This window comes from Garra rufa, chromosome 25 (genome assembly GCF_049309525.1).
Source record: "Garra rufa chromosome 25, GarRuf1.0, whole genome shotgun sequence".
NCBI classification, from domain to species: domain Eukaryota; kingdom Metazoa; phylum Chordata; class Actinopteri; order Cypriniformes; family Cyprinidae; genus Garra; species Garra rufa.
In genome coordinates, this window is record NC_133385.1 from 30,809,421 (window position 1) to 30,830,908 (window position 21,488).

Here is a 21,488-nt window from a genome sequence, read left to right on the forward strand (position 1 = left end):
TCGGAGGGCCGAGGCGGAGTCCAGGACTCTGAGGCTGGAGGCGATGGTGAGGGATCCTCCAGCCAGGGCACCGATGGAGACTGACAGTCCCACGGCAAGTCCTCTGCACCGAAGGTGGGTTGAAGGTGAGCAGAGGGAGTGTCAGGAGACAGAGGTGGTGGGACTGAGGCAGTAGGGAGGGTGGGTGGGAAACTCGATAGTCCATACATGGCCTCCGTAGCTTGAACAGGGCAGACCGGAATCTCAGGAAGACCGGGCGGAACCAGCGTAGGCTCTGGGAGGCTGGGCGGGACCAGCGTAGGCTCTGGGAGGCCGGGCGGGACCAGCGTAGGCTCTGGGAGGCCGGGCGGGACCAGCGTAGGCTCTGGGAGGCCGGGTGGAACCTGCGGAGGCTCAGGAAGGCTGGGCAGAACCAGCGGAGGCTCTGGAAGGCTGGGCGGAACCAGCGGAGGCTCTGGACGGCTGGACGGAACCAGCGGAGGCTCTGGAAGGCTGGACCTAACCAGCGGAGACTCTGGACGGCTGGACCTAACCAGCGGAGGCTCTGGACGGCTGGACCTAACCAGCGGAGGCTCTGGACGGCTGGACCTAACCAGCGGAGGCTCTGGACGGCTGGACATAACCAGCGGAGGCTCTGGAAGGCTGGACCTAACCAGCGGAGACTCTGGAAGGCTGGACCTAACCAGCGGAGACTCTGGACGGCTGGACGTAACCAGCGGAGGCTCTGGAAGGCTGGACCTAACCAGCGGAGACTCTGGACGGCTGGACCTAACCAGCGGAGGCTCTGGAAGGCTGGACCTAACCAGCGGAGGCTCTGGACGGCTGGACCTAACCAGCGGAGGCTCTGGACGGCTGGACGTAACCAGCGGCGACTCTGGACGCTGAACAGGGGCCATAAACTCCATCTTGGCTGGAGACTCAGGCTTGGCGGATATCTTGGCGACAGGCTCTGGTGTGGTGGCCATCTTGTGAAATGGTTCAGAGTCAGCAGCCATTTTGCGAACAGACTCGGGAAGGGCGGCCATCTTGGGAACCGGCTCTAGGAGGATGGCCATCTTATGCAGTGGCTCTAGGCTGGCGGACATCTTGTGCTGTGGCGTGTCGGCCATCTTTGCAACAGGCTCTTCCAAAACACCCACAGTTAAAGGAGAGCCACATAGCAACAACGCATACTGCATAAAGTCTTTTAGTGAGCATTTAAATTCCCCTCCAGGCAGCATAGATCTAGTTGGCTCATTTAATCCAAAACGAAATAAGTCTTTAAAATAAACTTCATCAAGAAATGACACTTTCTGCGACAACTCACAGAAACGGTGAACATATTCCTCGATGGAAAGATCTCCTTGTCGGAGGATCAGAAGTTGGTCGACTGGGTCCATGTTGTGTTGCTGGATCCAGGTTTGGCGAAGTCTTCTGTAACAGAGGGAGTCGAGGTGGATCCAAATGCAGGCTTTATTTAAACAGATCGTGGTAAAACAGGCAGGGTCAAAATACCAGCAAACAGCAACAACAAAGACAATCCAAAGAGTAATCCGTAAAACAGGCGTGGGTCGAAATCCAGAAGGGCAGTCCAAAGTAACAAAGAAAACAAACAAAACAAACCAGGAATAAACTATGAAAACAACAAGGCTAGGGAGCATGGAGACATGGAAAACGCTTAGAAATGCAGCCGGGGCAATACAAGACTTCGCAAAGAGCTAGGTGTGAGAGTGGCTTATATGCAGTGTGTGTAAATGAACTCAGGGCTCGAAATTGCGACCATTTTGGTCGCATATGCGACCAAAAATTAATCTGTGCGACCTCAAATTATATTTGGAAGCATTTGTGCGAGTGATAGAAATGAGTGTGGTGCGACTCGGTTTCGAAACTGTCGTTAGCCTAACTACTGCACAGACTGCTGTGAGCTGATACTGTGACGGTTTCTCCAACATTACATAACTATTTAAACTTCATCTTCACATTATTACCTTAAATGCAGATTTGAGATATTAGCCAGAAGGGCTCGCAAAATCGCTAGCCCGACGTCCCGGGGCTATTGTGTTTCCAGTCGGGCTAACGTTACCAGAATGTTTCACCGGACTGCACAACGGGCTATCGTAAAGTAGAGGACTTCTGCAGGTCCTTAAAACTCCTCAATTTATTTGTATCAAATGTAAGGCCATAAAGTTATAAATATGTAAAATAGTATAAGAAAAGTCTTGATTATAAGTTTAAGAGACGGAAAGACGATCGCGATAGGGTTGGATAAATCTTCAAAAAGGCAATGATGTCATTGAATAAATATGCGCGCTGCACATTTCAAAGTCAAAACGTGGCACAGATGTCTTCATATGAATGTATCTGAAGGGAACCGACTGTCCTCAGAAACGTGTCGTTTGCATTTTCATTTCATGTCTGATAAAACTGCGTTAAGGCTGGTTTGTGTACAGCTGTTACTAGGGAAACCGTAATATTTCAGCACTCCTAAAGCGCCCCCTCCTGACAAAGAATTAATTTTTATTTCCAATACATTTTTTCAGCTGTTTATGGTCAAATTATTGCAATTTTCGATCCATGTGTAAATATGAAAGAAGTTAATGTGCCTTTTAAAAATCTAAACAATTAAGTAATACTAATGTTATATATCTTATATAAATATAAGAAATTATATACTTGATTTATCCCTTTTAATGGTATAAAGGTTGAAATGCCATTGTATTAGATATTTTGTTTTTGTGTCTGTATCTGAATTATAAATCATTTAATTTTATGGCTTAAAATTCTACCCTACATTGTCCAACCCACTCATATTGTTCATTTAACTTGTGCAGCTCTTAAAAAGGGTCATAAATTGCCTTAAATTGATATTAAAAAATTCTGCAGCTACACTAAGTGGTGAAATAAAATTTTGTCCTTGATATTAGTTTATATTAGTGTATTGAAAACATTTTTGATTGACATTTAGACTCCTATCTGATTTTATATATATATAAAAAAGTCTTTTTTATTTGGGCTAGTTAAATAAATTTTCGGGCTACCAAAATCTGATGAGTACCTGCCCGAAGGGCTACCACAGATTTTTGACATTTTGCGATCCCTGAGCCGTCAATCACTCCCTGTCACTGACACTGCGCTCCACTTAACTTGAAACTGGACGTTTCTCTCTCTCTCTCTCTCTCTCTCTCTCTCTCTCTCTCTCTCTCTCTCTCTCTCTCTCAACCAAACCCTGTTCCGGCGTTGCACAAACTGCATTGCAATTAGGGGTCTGTAAGATGTCAGTTTTACACACATTCTGAATCCTAAACATCTTAAAGACGTCTATTTGACATCTGATAGGAAACGTCCAATAGACGTATTGTAGATGAGCAAACTACGTCTTGTAGATGTCTTGCAGATGTAAATGCAGACGCCAAATAGACATCTCCGAGATGTACGTGTGCTAATCAGAATCGGCCATTAAGAATCAAGATCGGCGCATAACTAAAAAGAAATTGGGTGCTCCTAAATTTTTTGGGATGCTCCTAACTTTTTGAAGTTGGGAGCACCAGTGCTACCAAGTAAAAAAGTTAATTTCGAGCCCTGGAACTGCAGGTGTGTGAGTGTGTGAATGAGCTGCAGGTGTGAGCAGTGATGAGTGCAGTGGCTTGTGGGGGATGAAGTCCATGATGAGTGGTGCAATAGTTACTGATAACGGAGGCTCAATCGTGACAACTGGAGTAATGATGCTGAAAATTCAGCAGGAATAAATTACATTTTAAAATATATTCAAATAGAAAACAGTTATTTTAAATAGTAAAAATATTTAACAGTTTTACTGTTTTTGCTGTACTTTGGATCAAATAATTGCAGGCTTGTTGAGCAGAAGAGATTTCTTTAAAAAAAAAAACATTAAAAATCTTACTGTTCAAAAACTTTTGACTGGTAGTGTATGATTTTGATGAATATTTATTTGTTCATCTCTCAATCATCATTGTATTGCATTGCATTATATGTTTTGCTCCCAAAATAAAAACTACAGAGCTTTGATAATAAGCATTTGAATATAATCTTACTAAGATATGTTGGAACTTGGGAGGTATAGAATGACAACTGATATTTAAATGCATTTTATGTAAGTAGTCTGCTAGAAAGATCTCACTGAAGGCTATAAAAATATCAGCATCTGTACAAAATTGTACGTTTTTGTAAAATTGAATAGTTTGAGCTTGTCTGTTCTGTTTTTTCCTCAAGTTTAAGCACCATATTCTTACAATATCATACTATATGAGCCATAAAAGCCTGATGTATCAAATATGATGCTCAACAAAAACACATATGTGACCCTGGACCACAAAACCAGTCTTAAGTAGTACAGGTATATTTGTAGCAATATCCAAAAATACACTGTCAAAATGAAAAATGATCGATTTTTCTCTTATTCCAAAAATCATTAGGATATTAAGTAAAGATCATGTTCCATGAAGATATTTTGTACATTTTCGTACCATAAATATATCCAATATATCCAAATATATCCACTTCATTTGGACACCCTCAGATTCCAGATTTTCAATTATTCAGATTTCAAACATCAATAAAAAGCTTATTTATTCAGCTTTCAGATGATCTATCTCAATTTCAGAAAGAAAAGAAAAAAACTTATGACTGGTTTTGTGGTCTAGTGTCACATATGCAAACTTTGTTATATTCTGTCTAAAGTTTCACCAAATTGTTCCATTTAAAAATTTCGGGTTGAACTGATTTTTTATTTTTTTTAAATCTACATCACATCTGAATAATCAAATAATGACCTAATTTATTCAACAATGTACTTCTTATCGCAGGAAAATAGTTCCTGAGATGTATTGTTTCATTTTGAAATCTGATTTTGAAGTCGTTGTGTGAGTTTGGGTGAGGTGAGGGGCAGTTGGATGGACGGTGCTGTGTGTGTCTACACTGGGGTACATTGACATGACGGTGAAATCCGAGAAGCAGGAGGAATTCCAGGGAGGGCAGCTACATCTGCGCACACAATTATCTGCTTCACATAATCTCAACTTTTCAGGTGCAGAAAGACATCAGAAGCAGCCCCCATATACCACCCACCTAATACAAAAAAAAGCTTTGAAAATATAAAGATTCAATTATAAATCCCAGTGTTTCCTTTTCCAAACGTCCCAGGCTTGGAATTTCCATGATACATCAGGCTGTAAAGGCTGTTTTTACTGGGGCAGGTCGAAAGATGGTATTTGGTTTCATTCATGCTGTGTCTGCCATTCACACAGAGTCACGAATGGAGTTACAGGAGTTAACGTGTGATCTGAAATCACCTGACGTCTCAGCAGTGTCTCATGATGCACTGAATATCCCAAACCAAGACTATGCATGTCAGCATCATTGAGTGAACTCAAAAATGTCTGTTTACTATGTTATTTCTGATTTTGCTTTGTCATATTTCCTATTGAATCAGGAACTTGGCATGCGCTACCATTCAAATCATTTTTTAAATGCATTTATTTAGGCAAGCTTAATTAAATTGATCAAAACTGACAGCATTTATAATGATACAAAAGATCGTTCTATTACAAATAAGCTGTTCTTTTTAACTATCTATTCATAAAAGAATCCTAATTGTGTCACAGTTTCCACAAAAATCTGAAGCAGAACTGTTTTCAACATTGAAAATAATCAGAAGTGTTTCTTAAACATCAAATCTGCGTATTAGAATGTATTTGGACGGATCATGTGACACTTTAGAGTGTACAGTCGTGGTCAAAAGTTTTGAGAATGACACAAATATTAGTTTTCACAAAGTTTGCTGCTCAACTCCTTTTAGATCTTTGTTTCAGTTGTTTCTGTGATGTACTGAAATATAATTACAAGCACTTCATACGTTTCAAAGGCTTTTATCGACAATTACATGACATTTATGCAAAGAGTCAGTATTTGAAGTGTTGGCCCTTCTTTTTCAGGACCTCTGCAATTCGACTGGGCATGCTCTCAATCAACTTCTGGGCCAAATCCTGACTGATAGCAACCCATTCTTTCATAATCACTTCTTGGAGTTTGTCAGAATTAGTGGGTTTTTGTTTGTCCACCCGCCTCTTGAGGATTGACCACAAGTTCTCAATGGGATTTAAGATCTGGGGAGTTTCCAGGCCATGGACCCAAAATGTCAACGTTTTGGTCCCCGAGCCACTTAGTTATCACTTTTGCCTTATGGCACGGTGCTCCATCGTGCTGGAAAATGCATTGTTCTTCACCAAACTGTTGTTGGATTGTTGGAAGAAGTTGCTGTTGGAGGGTGTTTTGGTACCATTCTTTATTCATGGCTGTGTTTTTGGGCAAAATTGTGAGTGAGCCCACTCCCTTGGATGAGAAGCAACCCCACACATGAATGGTCTCAGGATGCTTTACTGTTGGCATGACACAGGACTGATGGTAGCGCTCACCTTTTCTTCTCCGGACAAGCCTTTTTCCAGATGCCCCAAACAATCGGAAAGAGGCTTCATCGGAGAATATGACTTTGCCCCAGTCCTCAGCAGTCCATTCGCCATACTTTTTGCAGAAGATCAATCTGTCCCTGATGTTTTTTTTTGGAGAGAGGTGGCTTCTTTGCTGCCCTTCTAGACACCAGGCCATCTTCCAAAAGTCTTGGCCTCACTGTGTGTTCAGATGCGCTCACACCTGCCTGCTGCCATTCCTGAGCAAGCTCTGCACTGGTGGTACTCCGATCCCGCAGCTGAATCCTCTTTAGGAGATGATCTTGGCGCTTGCTGGACTTTCTTGGACGCCTGAAGCCTTCTTAACAATGCAGTGGAAAGTTTTTTTCGGGATTAAGTTAATTTTCATGGCAAAGAAGGACTATGCAATTCATCTGATCACTCTTCATAACATTCTGGAGAATTGCTATTATAAAAATGTAAGCAGCAACTTTTCCAATTTCCAATATTTATGTAATTCTCAAAACTTTTGGCCATGACTGTAGTAATGATGCTGAAAATTCAGCTTTTGATCACAATTTACAAATAAATTTACATATATATTTTAACATATATTCAGATAGAAAACAGTTATTTTAAATTGCAATAATATTTTACAATATTACGTTTTTATGTATTTTTGAGCAAATAAACACAGCCTTGGTTAGCAGAAGAGACTTATTTCAAAAACATTAAATGTTTTAACAAACCCAGACTTTTATGGCGCTTTTCCACTACACAGTACCAGCTCGCCTCGGCTCAACTCGACTCGGCTCTGTTTGGTTTTCCACTGTGTAAAAGTTGTACCTGTACCGGCTTCCAGGTACTTTTTTTCGTACCACCTCCGGCGAGGTTCCAAGCGAGCTGAGGCGAGCTAAGGCGATACTAAAATGTGACGTGAAAACACAGCAGACTGCTGATTGGTCAGAGAGAATCGTCACTATTCACTGCGTCATCATTGCACGCGCCAGCAATAGTATCCAGAATAACCCCGCCATTTTTAAAAAGTTTGGCCAGAGATTGCGTGACATATCCAGTCCATTACATATTATGGCAACTCGGAAGAATACGCCGTGGTCAAACGAGGAGGTGCAGACAGCGGGTGTGTGTCGCGTAGAAGATTACATCACGGCAGTTTCTTGCAGCGTCGCTATGACAACCAGGTACTTTTGTGGAGGTACAGGTACAACTTTTACACAGTGGAAAACCAAACAGAGCCGAGTCGAGTCGAGCCGAGGCGAGCCGGTACTGTGTAGTGGAAAAGCGCCATTAAATGGCCTTTCTAAGTTTGAGAGCATTTGATTGGACAACAACTTGTATACGTCCCTGAGTGCACGATGATGTCATCAATATTTTAGTTTTATTTCTGACAGTAAAGACAGAGAGTAATTAAAAAAAAAAAAAAGCCATGGACCCGATTTACCCGATTTGTTAAAAAAACAAAACAAACAAACAACAACAAAAATATTCTCAGAATTTACTAAAGACAACTGGTATATAATTAGCACTGAAAAAGCTTGGACAGGGTTATTTTTGTGGCTAACCTTATGGTATATGCAGTTGTGGGAGTTTCATTTCATCCAAACCAAACCTGTACAAATTTAATGAATGATTATTTTAGGTTCAAGTATGTGTAAGGATTTGGAAACAAGCAGAGTACGGCTGTTTCTAAAGCAAGCAGTGCCATCTGCTGTTCAAAACTAAGCTCACAATCGACTCGAGAAAGAATCACAATCTATTTGGAAAATCTCAGAATCGATGCTCTATCATTTCTCAATTCACAATGCATTGATATATGTTTTCCCAGCCCTACAAAATTGTATTAGTTGCTTATTTTCAGAAAAAAGGTGATGGAGGGGGCGATGTGGTCCCTTGCTCTTAAAATACTCTGTCATTTTTGGTCTTATAGATAAGAGTAATACATCTTTTGAATCTGTAAAGACTCTGCGTTTATTTGTGTGCACTCAGAATAACAACGAAATGTTGCGCTTTTGTAAAATAATGAAAGCGAACAGGATGCGCTTTCTGCCGTCTCGGTCTCTGTGAACTTGAGTGCTAAACTTCAAAAACTCTAAGTATACGTGTCTTACAGTGATGAAAATATAGGCTACATATATAGAGGCAGTGAAATGTCTACTTTTAAATGAAACAATTCAAATAGAAAACGTCTAGGTTACGTAGGTAACCCTCGTTCCCTGAAGGAGGGAACGGAGACGTTACATGGGAATTCGCTTAGAATCCAATCATCTCTGAGCCTTATACAAAAGGCCAATGAAAATTGGCGAGTGGCATTTGCATGACGCGCCACGCCCCGTACATACGGGTATAAATAGCGACGTCATGCGCCAGTCAGACAGGTTCTTCGCTGAGGAGCCGGATTGAGCCGGCGTCAGCGCGACGACAGGGACGTGGCAGGGGATGTAACGTCTCCGTTCCCTCCTTCAGGGAACGAGGGTTACCTACGTAACCTAGACGTTCCCCTTCAGTCGAATCACTTCGACGTTACATGGGAACTGACCCTATGGAACAAGCCACGTCCCTGCGCCGCGTTACGCAACGACCACGTGCCGGCAGGCGGACGTGTCAACAGGCGGACGTTAACGTAACCTTCCCAACGCCCTGGGGCCCGAGAAGGGGGGGACCCCAGGGAAGCCAGAAACTGAAGCAGGGGTTGGGGGGGCGGAGACATGAATTCTGTCCATGTGAAAGTAAGAAATTCAATATATCCATAAGGGGGTTTTAGGGATATACGAGGGAAACAGGGGCCTACTGGTTGACCCCTGGAAAAATATAGAGAAAAATAGCCACAACCTGCGGGGCGAAGGAGACCCGGCAGGAGCACAGTCAAGAGCTACTCCGCGTCTAGCCCGGACTGAGGGGCATGGAGGACCCAGGTTCGCCGGAGGGAACAAACTGGGAGATAGCGCACGGATCCACGTGGGAATGGCGCAGCAAGCCGACACTAGCCGTCCTCCCGGTCACCTGTCAGAACTCGGGAAGAGACGGCCTCTAAGCGAAGGTTGTAAAACCTGGCAAAGGTATTAGGTGTCGCCCAGCCGGCAGCTCTGCAGATGTCCGCTAATGAGGCGCCATGTGCCAACGCGTAGGAAGATGCAACACTCCGTGTGGAGTGGGCATGCAAGCCTAAGGGGCAAGGCTCTCCCTGATATAAGTAAGACAGGGAGATGGCTTCTACCACCCAATGCGCCAACCTCTGTTTGGAGACAGCATTCCCTTTCTGCTGACCTCCGAAGCAGACAAAGAGCTGCTCGGTGCGTCTGAAGTGCCGAGTGCGGTCTACGTAGGTGCGCAGAGCACGGACTGGACACAACGATGCTAAAGCTGGGTCTGCCTCCTCCAAGGGCAGAGCTTGCAGGTTCACCACCTGATCGCGGAAAGGCGTGGTGGGAACCTTGGGCACATAGCCGGGCCGGGGTCTCAGGATGACGTGAGAATCGCCGGGCCCGAACTCCAGGCACGCTTCGTCGACAGAGAAAGCTTGCAGATCCCCCACCCTCTTGATGGAGGCCAACGCAGTCAGGAGCGCTGTCTTTAATGACAGAAACTTAAGCTCAACTGAGGCGAGGGGCTCGAAGGGAGGTCCCCGCAGGCCCTGGAGGGCGACGGAGAGGTCCCAAGAGGGTACGAGGCGCGGTCTGGGAGGATTGATCCTCCTAGCGCCTCTGAGGAATCTCACGACCAGAGGGTGCTTCCCTAGGGATGATCCATCCACTGCATCGTGATGTGCGGCAATGGCGGCAACATACACTTTGAGAGTCGAAGGGGACAGCCTGCGCTCCAACTTCTCTTGCAGGAAGGAAAGCACAACTGCAATCGTGCATCTCTGTGGGTCCTGTTCTCGTGAGGAACACCAGTCGACGAATAGACCCCACCTCAGTGCGTACGCCTGCCTTGTAGAGGGGGCTCGGGACTGAGTGATGGTTTCTACCACGGCCTGTGGAAGGCCGGCGAGGTCTGAAGCGTCCCGTCCAGGAGCCAGACGTGCAAGTTCCATAGATCGGGACGTGGGTGCCAGATAGTGCCCATCCCCTGAGAAAGAAGGTCCTTCCTCAAGGGGATTTTCCAGGGAGGGGCTGCCGCGAGGGAATTGAGTTCTGGGAACCAGGTCCTGGCAGGCCAGTATGGGGCGACCAGGAGAACCTGCTCCTCGTCCTCCCTGATCTTGCACAGGGTCTGTGCAAGGAGGCTCACTGGGGGAAAGGCGTACTTGGGCCCCGGAGGCCAGCTGTGGGCCAGAGCGTCCCTGCCGAGGGATACCTCGTTGAGGGAGAAGAACTGCTGGCAGTGGGAGGATTCGGGGGAGGCAAACAGATCTATCTGGGCCTCCCCGAAATGCCTCCAAATCAGCTGGACTGCCTCGGGGTGGAGTCGCCATTCTCCAGGGAGGGTGGACTGCCGTGAGAGCTGATCGGCTGCACGGTTGAGTTTCCCCGGAATGTGAATGGCACGTAGCGATTTCAGCCACGTTTGACTCCAGAGGAGCAGACGGCGGGCGAGTTGTGACATGCGACGAGAGCGGAGGCCGCCCTGGCGGTTGATATAAGCCACAGTCGCAGTGCTGTCGGTACGCACAAGTACGTGCTTCTGACGCAACGTCGGTCGGAAGCGACGAAGGGCCAGAAGCACAGCCAGCAACTCGAGGCAATTGATGTGCCACTGCAGTCGAGGTCCTGTCCAGGAGCCCGAAGCTGCTTGCCCGTTGCACACAGCACCCCAACCCGTGGTGGAGGCATCCGTGTAAACCACGATGTGCCTGGACACCTGCCCCAGGGGTACTCCGGCCTGGAGAAAGGCAGGGTCTGACCACGGGCTGAACAGGCGGCGACACTGCGGGGAAACGCCAATCCGGAGTGTGCCACGGTGCCATGCCCGTCTCGGGACTCGGTCGTGTAGCCAGTGCTGAAGCGGTCTCATATGAAGCAACCCCAGCGGCGTTACCGCGGCCGCAGCTGCCATATGCCCCAGGAGCCTCTGAAAAGTTTTTAGAGGAACCGCTGTCTTGTGCCTGAATAAATCTAGACATCTCAGCACCGACTGAGCGCGCTCGTTGGTGAGACGGGCTGTCATGGAGACCGAGTCCAGCTCCACACCGAGAAAAGAGATCCTCTGCACTGGGGAGAGTTTGCTCTTTTCTCGGTTGACCTGAAGGCCCAGGCGGCTGAGGTGCTGAAGCACCAGGTCCCTCTGGTCGCATAGCACCTCTCGAGAGTGGGCTAACAGAAGCCAGTCGTCGAGATAGTTGAGGATGCGGAAACCTGACAGCCAAAGAGGGGCCAGGGCCGCTTCCGCAACCTTGGTGAAAACGCGAGGAGAGAGGGACAGGCCGAATGGGAGAACTTTGTACTGGTATGCTCGACCCTCGAACGCAAACCGAAGAAAGGGCCTGTGGCGAGGAAGAATCGAGACATGGAAGTACGCGTCCTTCAGGTCGATGGCTGCAAACCAATCCTGGGGACGAATGCATGTGAGCATGCGCTTCGTCGTGAGCATCTTGAACGGCAGCCTGAGAAGGGACCGATTCAGGACTCTGAGATCCAGGATGGGTCTTAACCCACCACTCTTTTTGGGCACGATGAAGTAGGGACTGTAAAACCCTGACCTCATCTCGGCTGGAGGGACAAGCTCGATCGCATCCTTCGCCAGTAGGACTGCGACCTCTGCACGCAGGACAGCGGCGTGGGTGTCTGAGTGGACACGAGTGTGAAGGACACCTCTGTACCTGGGCGGAGCTTTGGCGAACTGAATCGCATAGCCGAGACGTACCGTCCGTATCAACCACCGCGAGGGGCTGGGGAGCTGAAGCCAGGCCCCCAAGCGCCTCGACAGGGGTGTCAAGGGAACGTTGACCGACGTGACCGTGGTGGGGCAGCCTAGGGGGGGAACAGGAAGGGGAGACAAGCTGCTCTGAGCAGGGCCTACCTTCTTCCCAGGTTCCCGCGCTGGCGAAAGACAGCTCCGAGTCCGGCTCCGAGAGGGCATCCTGGTGCCGCCCGGAACGGGAACACGGGGCCGAGGCCCCGGAGGTGAAGGAAATTGCTCTTTTATTGAAGTTGTGGGTACCGCCGACCCGTGGGCCGGCGGCAGCGTTAAAGTGCACAACAACCCCCGGCCCTCCAGCGGGAGCGGGGACGTAGATGTTCTCGTCCCCTGAAGAACAAACTTCTCCACCTCCGGGTTGCCCGCGTCAGGGACGTTTCGCGGCTCTTTTGCGGGTGTTCTTTGCAGGTCCCTGAGAGGCGGGCGGCGCCGCACCCCCGCGGCCGGCTCGACGTCGGGCCGTCTCCTTCTTGGGTTCAGCAGGCGACGGAGCAGGTTTGGTGGGGGCCGCGGGGGGGCGCCCTCGGCGACGAGCGGGGGGAGGCTGAGCCACCGGCGGCGGGATGGGTTTAGACTCGCGGCGGGGCAAGATGTGTTGAATGGCCTCCCGCTGCTTCTGGACTGCCGAGAACTGCTGGGCAAAGTCCTCGACAGTGTCGCCGAATAGGCCACTCTGGGAGATAGGAGCGTCAAGAAAGCGAGCCTTGTCGACGTCTGCCATCTGGGCCAGAGTGAGCCATAGGTGTCGCTCCTGGACCACGGCTGTGGACATCACCTGACCAAGGGAACGCGCCGTGACCTTCGTCGCCCGTAGGGCGAAGTCGGTGGCGGCGCGGAGTTCTTCCATAACCCCCTGGTCGGGACCACCCTCGTGCAGCTGTTTCAGGGCCTGGGCCTGATACACTTGGAGGATCGCCATAGCATGCAGGGCGGTGGCGGCCTGTCCAGCGGCGTGGTAAACGCGGCCCGCAAGGGCGGACGAGCGCTCGCACGCCCTGGACGGGAGATGCGGACGATCCCTCCAGGTGGCAGCGCCGCGTGGGCACAAGTGCACCGCCACAGCGCGCTCGACCCGGGGAATCGCTGCATACCCCCTGGCTGCCCCGCCATCGAGGGTGGCGAGGGGAGAGGAGCTGGGGCGGGGCCGTGATGAGAAGGGGGCCCGCCAGGATCTAGTCAGCTCCTCGTGCAGCTCCGGGAAGAATGGGACCGAGGGGGGGCGAGGTGGAGCCGCGGGGGCCCTCCCCAGGAACCAATCATCCAGCCTAGAAGGATCGGCCGGGGGCGCCTGGGGCACCTCCAAACCGATCCCCCTGGCGGCCCGGAGGAGCATAGTCGATAGCTCGACGTCCACCTCAGACGGAGCGGCCACCTCTGGAGGGGGCCGCGCCGCCGAAGCGTCCGCCTCGCCAACCGACTCTCCCTCTGATGCTGCGGTCGACATCTCATCCTCCGCAGGAGCACCGAAGGAGACGCTCAGCCCGCTGGGCGGGGAAGCGTACTGCTCCGGGAACTCGACGGGACCACGCTGTGTGACAGAAGACCGCAGGGCTTTCTGGGCCGGCGGTGCGTTCTGCACGGTGACAGTTAAGTCCCCCCCGCGTCTCGCCGCGGTGGCCGAAAAGCATTGACGGCTTAACGACAGACCGCGAGAGGAAGGCGGGGGGAGCCGCCTCGCGAACGAGCGGCGGGACTTCAGCGTGCTCATGGTCATGCATTCGCAATGAATGCATTCACCATCCATGAACGCTGCCTCAGCGTGCTCACTCCCCAAACACGTGAGGCAGTGATCATGTCCGTCCGCAGGAGGGAGGAAACTACCGCATCCTGAAGCGCACGGCCGAAAAGCCATTCTGAAAAGAACGTCTTGCGGCCGCGAGAAATTGCTCTTTTAGCTCCCGGTCTGCCCAGGGAAAAAGCCGCGGGGCGGCTGTGCACTCAACGGGACTTTCTCGCTGGAATGCAGTGCGGCTGTAATGGCCGTGAAAACGGCAGCCCGCAGGAGATCGCTGACGGCCGCCAAACAGAAAGCTCTTTTAGTCTTGGCAGCACGTCAGGAGAGAGAGCAGGAACTCTTTTTGAAGAACTCTTTGTAGTTTTGTCTAGAAGTCTCGTAGAGAGAAAACAGCAGGCTCAACATCAGACGGATCTGAAGCGAAGAAGCTGTCTGACTGGCGCATGACGTCGCTATTTATACCCGTATGTACGGGGCGTGGCGCGTCATGCAAATGCCACTCGCCAATTTTCATTGGCCTTTTGTATAAGGCTCAGAGATGATTGGATTCTAAGCGAATTCCCATGTAACGTCGAAGTGATTCGACTGAAGGGGAACAAATATTCTCAGATTATGTAATACATCACTACTGTGGAGATGACAAGTCAGTGTTGCCGACTTCATCTCTTAAGATGAAAACAAAGAAAGCACTTGTTGATCAATAAATTATTAACATGTTAATGCAGTCTCATCGCTGTCACTTGCTCTTAAAATACTCTGTCATTTTTGGTCATATAGATAAGAATAATACATCTTTCGAATCTGTAAAGACTCTATGTTTATTTGTGTGCACTCAGAATAACAACAAAACATTGCGCTTTTGTAAAATAATGAAAGCGAACAGGATGCGCTTTCTGCCGTCTCGGTCTCTGTGAACTTGAGCGCGAAACTTCAAAAACTCAAAGTATACGTGTCTTACAGTCATGAAAATATAGGCTACATATATAGAGACAGTGAAATGTCTACTTTTAAATGAACCAAGTCAAATAGAAAACAAATATTCTCAGATTATGTAATGCAGGAATACAGGCGCTGTGGAGATGACGAGTCAATGTTGCCGACTTCATCTTTTAAGTTGAAAACAAAGAAAGCACTCGTTTTTCAATACATTATTAAAACGTTAATGCACTCTCCTTGCTGTTTTTTCCTGATAAATTAGTAATTATTATATCTGCCGGTGCACTGTGGTAAGCTTTTTTTGTGTGCACTTGATTGATTGATTTATATGGTTTATTAAACGTGCGACTAATAGTCAACCAGACAGCCCTAGTATTTTACTATATTATGGAAGTCAATAGTTACTATCAACTGTTTGGTCAATTTGGTGAAGTACTTAGCAATTTTCCACGATACAATATTTTCCACTTCCCATTAGTGCTTTAATGGGATAGTGCTTTCGTTTGGTCCCTACTGTCAACTTTTAGAAGTACAGTAGTGTTTAGATGAACTTACAGTTAGCAGACATGGATTAAAAGCCATAAAACTCCAATTTTACAATTATTTGGGGATGTAAAATGTCCAAAGTTGACTGTTAGTAATCCAATGTTGTTGTGTTTTTTCAAAGGAGTGTCAGTTCTAGTGGCCCCGAACATCCCGCTTCATGTAGGCCTGGAGAGCAGACAGCAGTTCTGTTTGCAGACACCGCCCAGTATGGAGCGCATTCCACTGCAGTACACCGTGTGTGTTGGACACAACATTCGAGCCGTCCATCAGGAGTCAATGCAGCAGCTCTTCACAGCCAGACGAGAGCTGCCTAACATGGATGTCTTACGGTACTGCAACCTTTTTTCATGATCTTTTTTTAAACTTTGGATTTCTAGGGATGCACAATGTTTCGTACTAATATTAGTGCTTTATTATTATCAGTATCTCTTCAATATTAGAAGCAGGCACACTTTTTCTAAGTGTCAACAGAAAGTGATTCATCCATTTTAATGTACGTTAAATTGATTTCTGATTCACTTTCAAGAGTTTTTCCTTTACATTTAAAAACAAAAAAGAAATTACACTTTAAAAAAGGCTGATTTAAACACAACCCAATGCTGGATGAAATATGACAAATGATGTTATAATGACAAAAATGTTTAACCCAATCTTCTTGGTAGTTTTGTTTAACTTAACTATTGTTTAAAAATTACTATATGGCTGGATTAAAATGAACCAAAAATAGGTGGTGAATTAAAAATCTGACACATAATTACTAAAGGCATCAACAACAAATAAATATTATTAATAAGCAATTAAAAAAAAGTTAATTTAATTATTATTTATTTAACTTGTTAATAAATGTTCATTTATTGAACATGTAAATAAACATTAGTTTCTAAATGTTTTGAAGTTCCAGTGGCTACAGTGCAAAGTATTATTAAAAAATACAAGACGTTCCGCACTGTGAAAAATCTCAGAGGACGTGGTCTGAAGCCAAAAGTGACACCTGTGCTGGCCAGGAGGACAGTGAGAGAGGTAAAAAAGAATCCAAGGATCACCACCAAGGCCATCCTGATGAATCTGGGCTCTGCTGGTGGCAACATCTCAAGGCAGACAGTCCAACAGACACTGCACACCGCTGGGTTCCACGGACACAGACCAAGGAGGACACCATTTCTCCAGATAAGGCACACAAAAGCCCGCTTGGCCTTTGCAAATGCTCATCTGGACAAAGAAGAAGACTTCTGGTTTTCTGTTTTATGGTCAGATGAAACAAAAATTTAATTGGTTGGCCACAATGATGTAGCCTTCATTTGGTGTAAAAAAGGAGAAGCCTTCAACCCTAAGAACAGCATCCCCACTGTCAAACATGGTGCTGGGAACCTAATGTTTTGAGGGTGTTTTTCAGCCGGTGGACCAGGGAACCTAATCACAGTAAACAGCACCATGAAAAAGGAGCAATACATCAAAATTCTCAACAACAACATCAGGCAGACTGCAGAGAAACTTGGCCTTGGGCACCAGTGGACATTTCAGCACGACAACGACCCAAAACACACAGCAAAAGTGGTGAAGAAATGGTTGGCAGACAAAAACATTAACGTTTTGCAGTGGCCCAGCCAGAGTCCTGACTTAAATCCAATTGAGAATCTGTGGAGGGAGCTAAAGATCAGGGTGATGGCAAGGAGACCCTCCAACCTGAAAGAGTTGGAGCTCATCGCTAAAGATGAATGAGCAAAAATACCAGTGGAGACATGCAAAAAGCTGGTCAGCAATTATAGGAAGCGTTTGATTGCTGTAATAGCCAATAAAGGCTTTTCTATTAATTATTGAGAAGGGTGTGAATAATTTTGGACATGCCACTTTTTGTTCAAATGTAAATAAAAGATGAGTATTATTTTTTTCCACAATGATGCCTCTTGTACATCGTCTTATTATCTTTTGGGAGAAGCCAAAGGTCATTTCAGGTCAAAAAAAAAAAAAAAAACTTGCTGGTTGAATAAAAGTAACTTTAAGTCAGAATTTGCCAGGGGTTATGAATAATTTTGGGCTCGACTGTAGCTACTGTTTTGCATTTTGCTTTGAAAACGGAAGTGGATAACCTAGATTCATGCATTCAGTTTGAATAGAAATCTAATACAGTATTACAGTTTGTTGATCTAAATTGGTAAACGTGCATTGGCAGCTGTCAACCACATCAGTACACAAATTGGCTGTCTGAAATATTCACACAACGCATTTTTTATTTGTTCGCACTTATGTGCATCCCTGGTTATAATAACCCTGATGTGTTGGTGTTCTTTAATCTGAGAATTCTACTCTAACAAATACTATATTTTTACTTTGAAGGCTGCCTTTCTGGAAGCTTCTAGCGAACGTGGACTCAGGGGCCAAGCTAGAGCGCGAGCTGAGAACCTTCTCAAACCGGCTGAAGCGGCATCACCTGGGGGAGGGAGTCATCAGCCTCGACGAACATTCCACTGCTCTCCTCGCCAACATGGTGGGTCACACGCTCATTCACCCTCTACCTAATTCACTGCAATACAATAACATTTGACTGTTCTGTATATCAACTAGAGATTCATGATAGATGGTTGAAGGCTCAGTGTTTTTGAAAGAAATCTTTTTATGCTAACCAAGGCTGCATTTACTTTAACAAAATGAGAGTAAAAACAGCAAAATTGCGAAATATTGTTACACTTTCAAATTCTATTGTAATATATGTTAAAATGTAATTTATTCTTGTGATCAAAGCTGAATTTTCAACATCTTTACTCCAGTCTTTAGTGTCAAATGATTCTTCAGAAATCATTCTAATATGCTGATTTGCTGTTCAAGACACATTCCCTACACTCTTAAAAATAAAGGTGCTTCAAAGGGTTCTTCACAGCGATGCCATAGAACCATTTTTGGTTCCACAAAGAACCATTCAGTCAAAGGTTCTTTAAAGAACCATCTCTTTCTCTTTCTGAAACAGAAAGGTTCTTCAGATGTTAAAGGTTCTTTATGGAACCATTTAGACAAAAAAGGTTCTTCTATGGCATCGTGAAGCACCTTTATTATTAAGAGTGTATTATCAATGATAAAAACAGTTGTGCTGCTTCATATTTTTGTGGAAACTGTGATACATTTCTTCAGGATTCTTAATACGACTGCTACTAAAAAATAAAAGCATTAAAGGAGTAGTTCACTTTCAGAACAACAATTTGCAGATAATGTACTCACCCCCTTGTCATCCAAGATGTTCATGTCTTTCTTTCTTCAGTCATAAAGAAATTATGTTTTTTGAGGAAAACATTTCAGGATTTCTCTCCATACAGTGGACTTTTATGGTTTGAACTTCTAAAATGCAGCTTCAAAAGGGCTCTAAACGATCACAGCCGAGGCAGAAGGGTCTTATCTAGCAAACGATCGGTTATTTTCTAAAGGACAATTACAATTTATATGCTTTTTAACCTCAAATGCTAATCTTGTCTAGCTCTGTGTATTCCAGTTAGGGTATATCGAAAAAACTCCCATCTCATTTTCTCCTCCAACTTTAAAATTGTCCTACATCGCTGTTTTACCTTTTTTTGTGTGTGATCTTCTTTGCATGTTCACTTTGTAAACACTGGGTCGGTACTTCTGCAGTAAAGTAGGACAATTTTAAAGTTGGAGGAGAAAATGAGATGGAGGGTGACCCTAACTGTCACACAGAGCGTATTTTGAGGTAAAATAAGACCCTTCTTCCTTGGTTCGGATCATTTAGAGTCCTTTGAAGCTGCATTTAAACTGCATTTTGGAAGTTCAAACTCTGGGGCACTATAGAAGTCCATTATATGGAGAGAAATACAAAAAAACATAATTTCTTTACGAGTGAAGAAAAAAATGATCATGTAAATTATCATGTACATTATCTGTAAATTTTTGTTCTGAAATTGAACTACTCCTTTAATAATGAATAATAATAAAAGCATACATGATAATAATAATGAAAAACATCATTAATGAACCCCACATAATAAATAGGTTGTTGAAGTCAGTTAGTGTCAGATTGGCTCTGGTGATCTGCAATATATTCGGCGTCTTTGACCTTCAGTGTGCTGTTTAATCTCCGGCCGTCAGCGCTCGGCTCTGCACCTGTTGTAGCTCCGGGCCTTCAGGCCTTCATTTTCCGCCTCAACACCCCACTGGCTCGCACAGCTCACACAGCCAACTGGACGGCTTCTTCTGCATGTACCTGTTGAAAATGATCATCCATCATCTATTTATTTATATATGGCTGAGTGGAAATAAATATAATAAATAACAGGGTTAAGTAAAACCATAAAAACATTTTCATTATTTGAAGTAAAATAAATGCTAAATGAAATAAAATATATATATAAAAACTAAATTAATTTTAGTTAACAATTCACATTTTCATCAAGTTTATCAAAACTAATAAATACGACAAAAAATTATTTCTATTAAATAATTTATTGTGAAGATTTTTCCAGATTTTTTTTTTCTGTATTTGACTGTTTTACTTCAATTTTTAAAAACTTAATTGATCACGAAAAAAGGGCACAACAGAGGGTTGTTATTATTAATATTTTTATTATTATTATTATTATTATTATTATTATTATTATATAAATATTTGATATATTAAAAAAATAAATAAATACTATACTAAAATAAATGCAAATATATACAGTAGATAATATATATTGTAAAAAATGGAAAAACTAAATTTATTTCAAAATACTGACAAACTATATCCATATGTAAATTATTGTTTAAAAATTTTAAATTATAACTAAGACTTATAATTATTACAAATTAAGACATAATTGCTTGAATGATAAAATGAATGTTAACTGAATATATATATATATATATATATATATATATATATATATATATATATAGGAATTACTAATTAAAATAACTAAAACGCAATAAAATACATATCATTATTTGAAGTAAAATAAATGAAATGAAAAAATCCTAAACTTATTTTATTTCAGCTAGTTCGTCAAGGCATCAATTTACATTTTCATCAAGTTTATCAAAACTAATAAATACGACAGTTTTTTTCTATTAAATAATTTATTTTGAAGATTTTTTTTTCAGATTTTTTTTACTGAATTTGACTCTTTTTTTTTCTTTTTTTTAAACGTAATAAATCCTGAAAAAGGGGCATCACAGAAGGTTATTATTATTATTATATATAATAATAAATAGTTTATATATTAAAAAATAAATAAATACTATACTAAAATAAATACAAATATATACAGTAGATAGTAACTTAATAGATCCTGAAAAAAGGGCATCACAGAGGGTTATTATTTTTATTATTATAAATAATGTAATATATTTTATATATAAAATAAATACTATACTAAATACAAATATATACAGTAGGTAATATATATTTAAAAAAAATGGAAAAACAAAATATACAAACAAAATTTATTTACAAAAATTATAACCATATGTAAATTATGATTAAAATGTTTTAATTATAACTAAGACTAATTAAAAGTAATTTTATGTTTCATTGTCATTCAGTGTAACACAATATATATATATATATATATATATATATATATATATATAACAAAAATATACAAATAAGTGGATTCAAAACTTTAACAGAATAAAAAATAATGCTAAAATAAATACCTAAATATATAGTAGATATATATTATAAAAAACAAAATACACAAAGACTGATTTCAAAACACTGACAAATAACTGCAATCATATGTAAATTATATTAAAATAACACTGATCAATAAGCATATAATCAACTACATATTAAAGGAATAATATATAAATGATTATACCTGAAAAGAACTAGATGTAGAGTCTTTAAAATGTACAATTTTCTAAAGAAATGCATCTGAATAAAAGGCTAAAATCATTGTTAAAATTTACAGTTCGCCTTAGCGTCCAAACAGCATTGGTGTCAGCTAATGTGCACAGCCATGAGTAATTATATAAAGTGTATACAAATCTGATTTAGATCCTTCTTAGGC

At 43.8% G+C, this 21,488-nt stretch overlaps 1 protein-coding gene across 1 annotated transcript in view; it reads left to right on the top strand.

Annotated features, from left to right (window-relative positions):
- LOC141302125 (SITS-binding protein) overlaps positions 1–21,488 on the top strand; it is a 66,513-nt gene that overhangs the window by 16,152 nt on the left and 28,873 nt on the right. The window contains exons 3-4 of the mRNA XM_073832316.1: positions 15,617–15,824; positions 17,830–17,980. Coding sequence (XP_073688417.1) covers positions 15,617–15,824; positions 17,830–17,980 — 359 coding nt within the window. The remainder of the gene's footprint in view (positions 1–15,616; positions 15,825–17,829; positions 17,981–21,488) is intronic.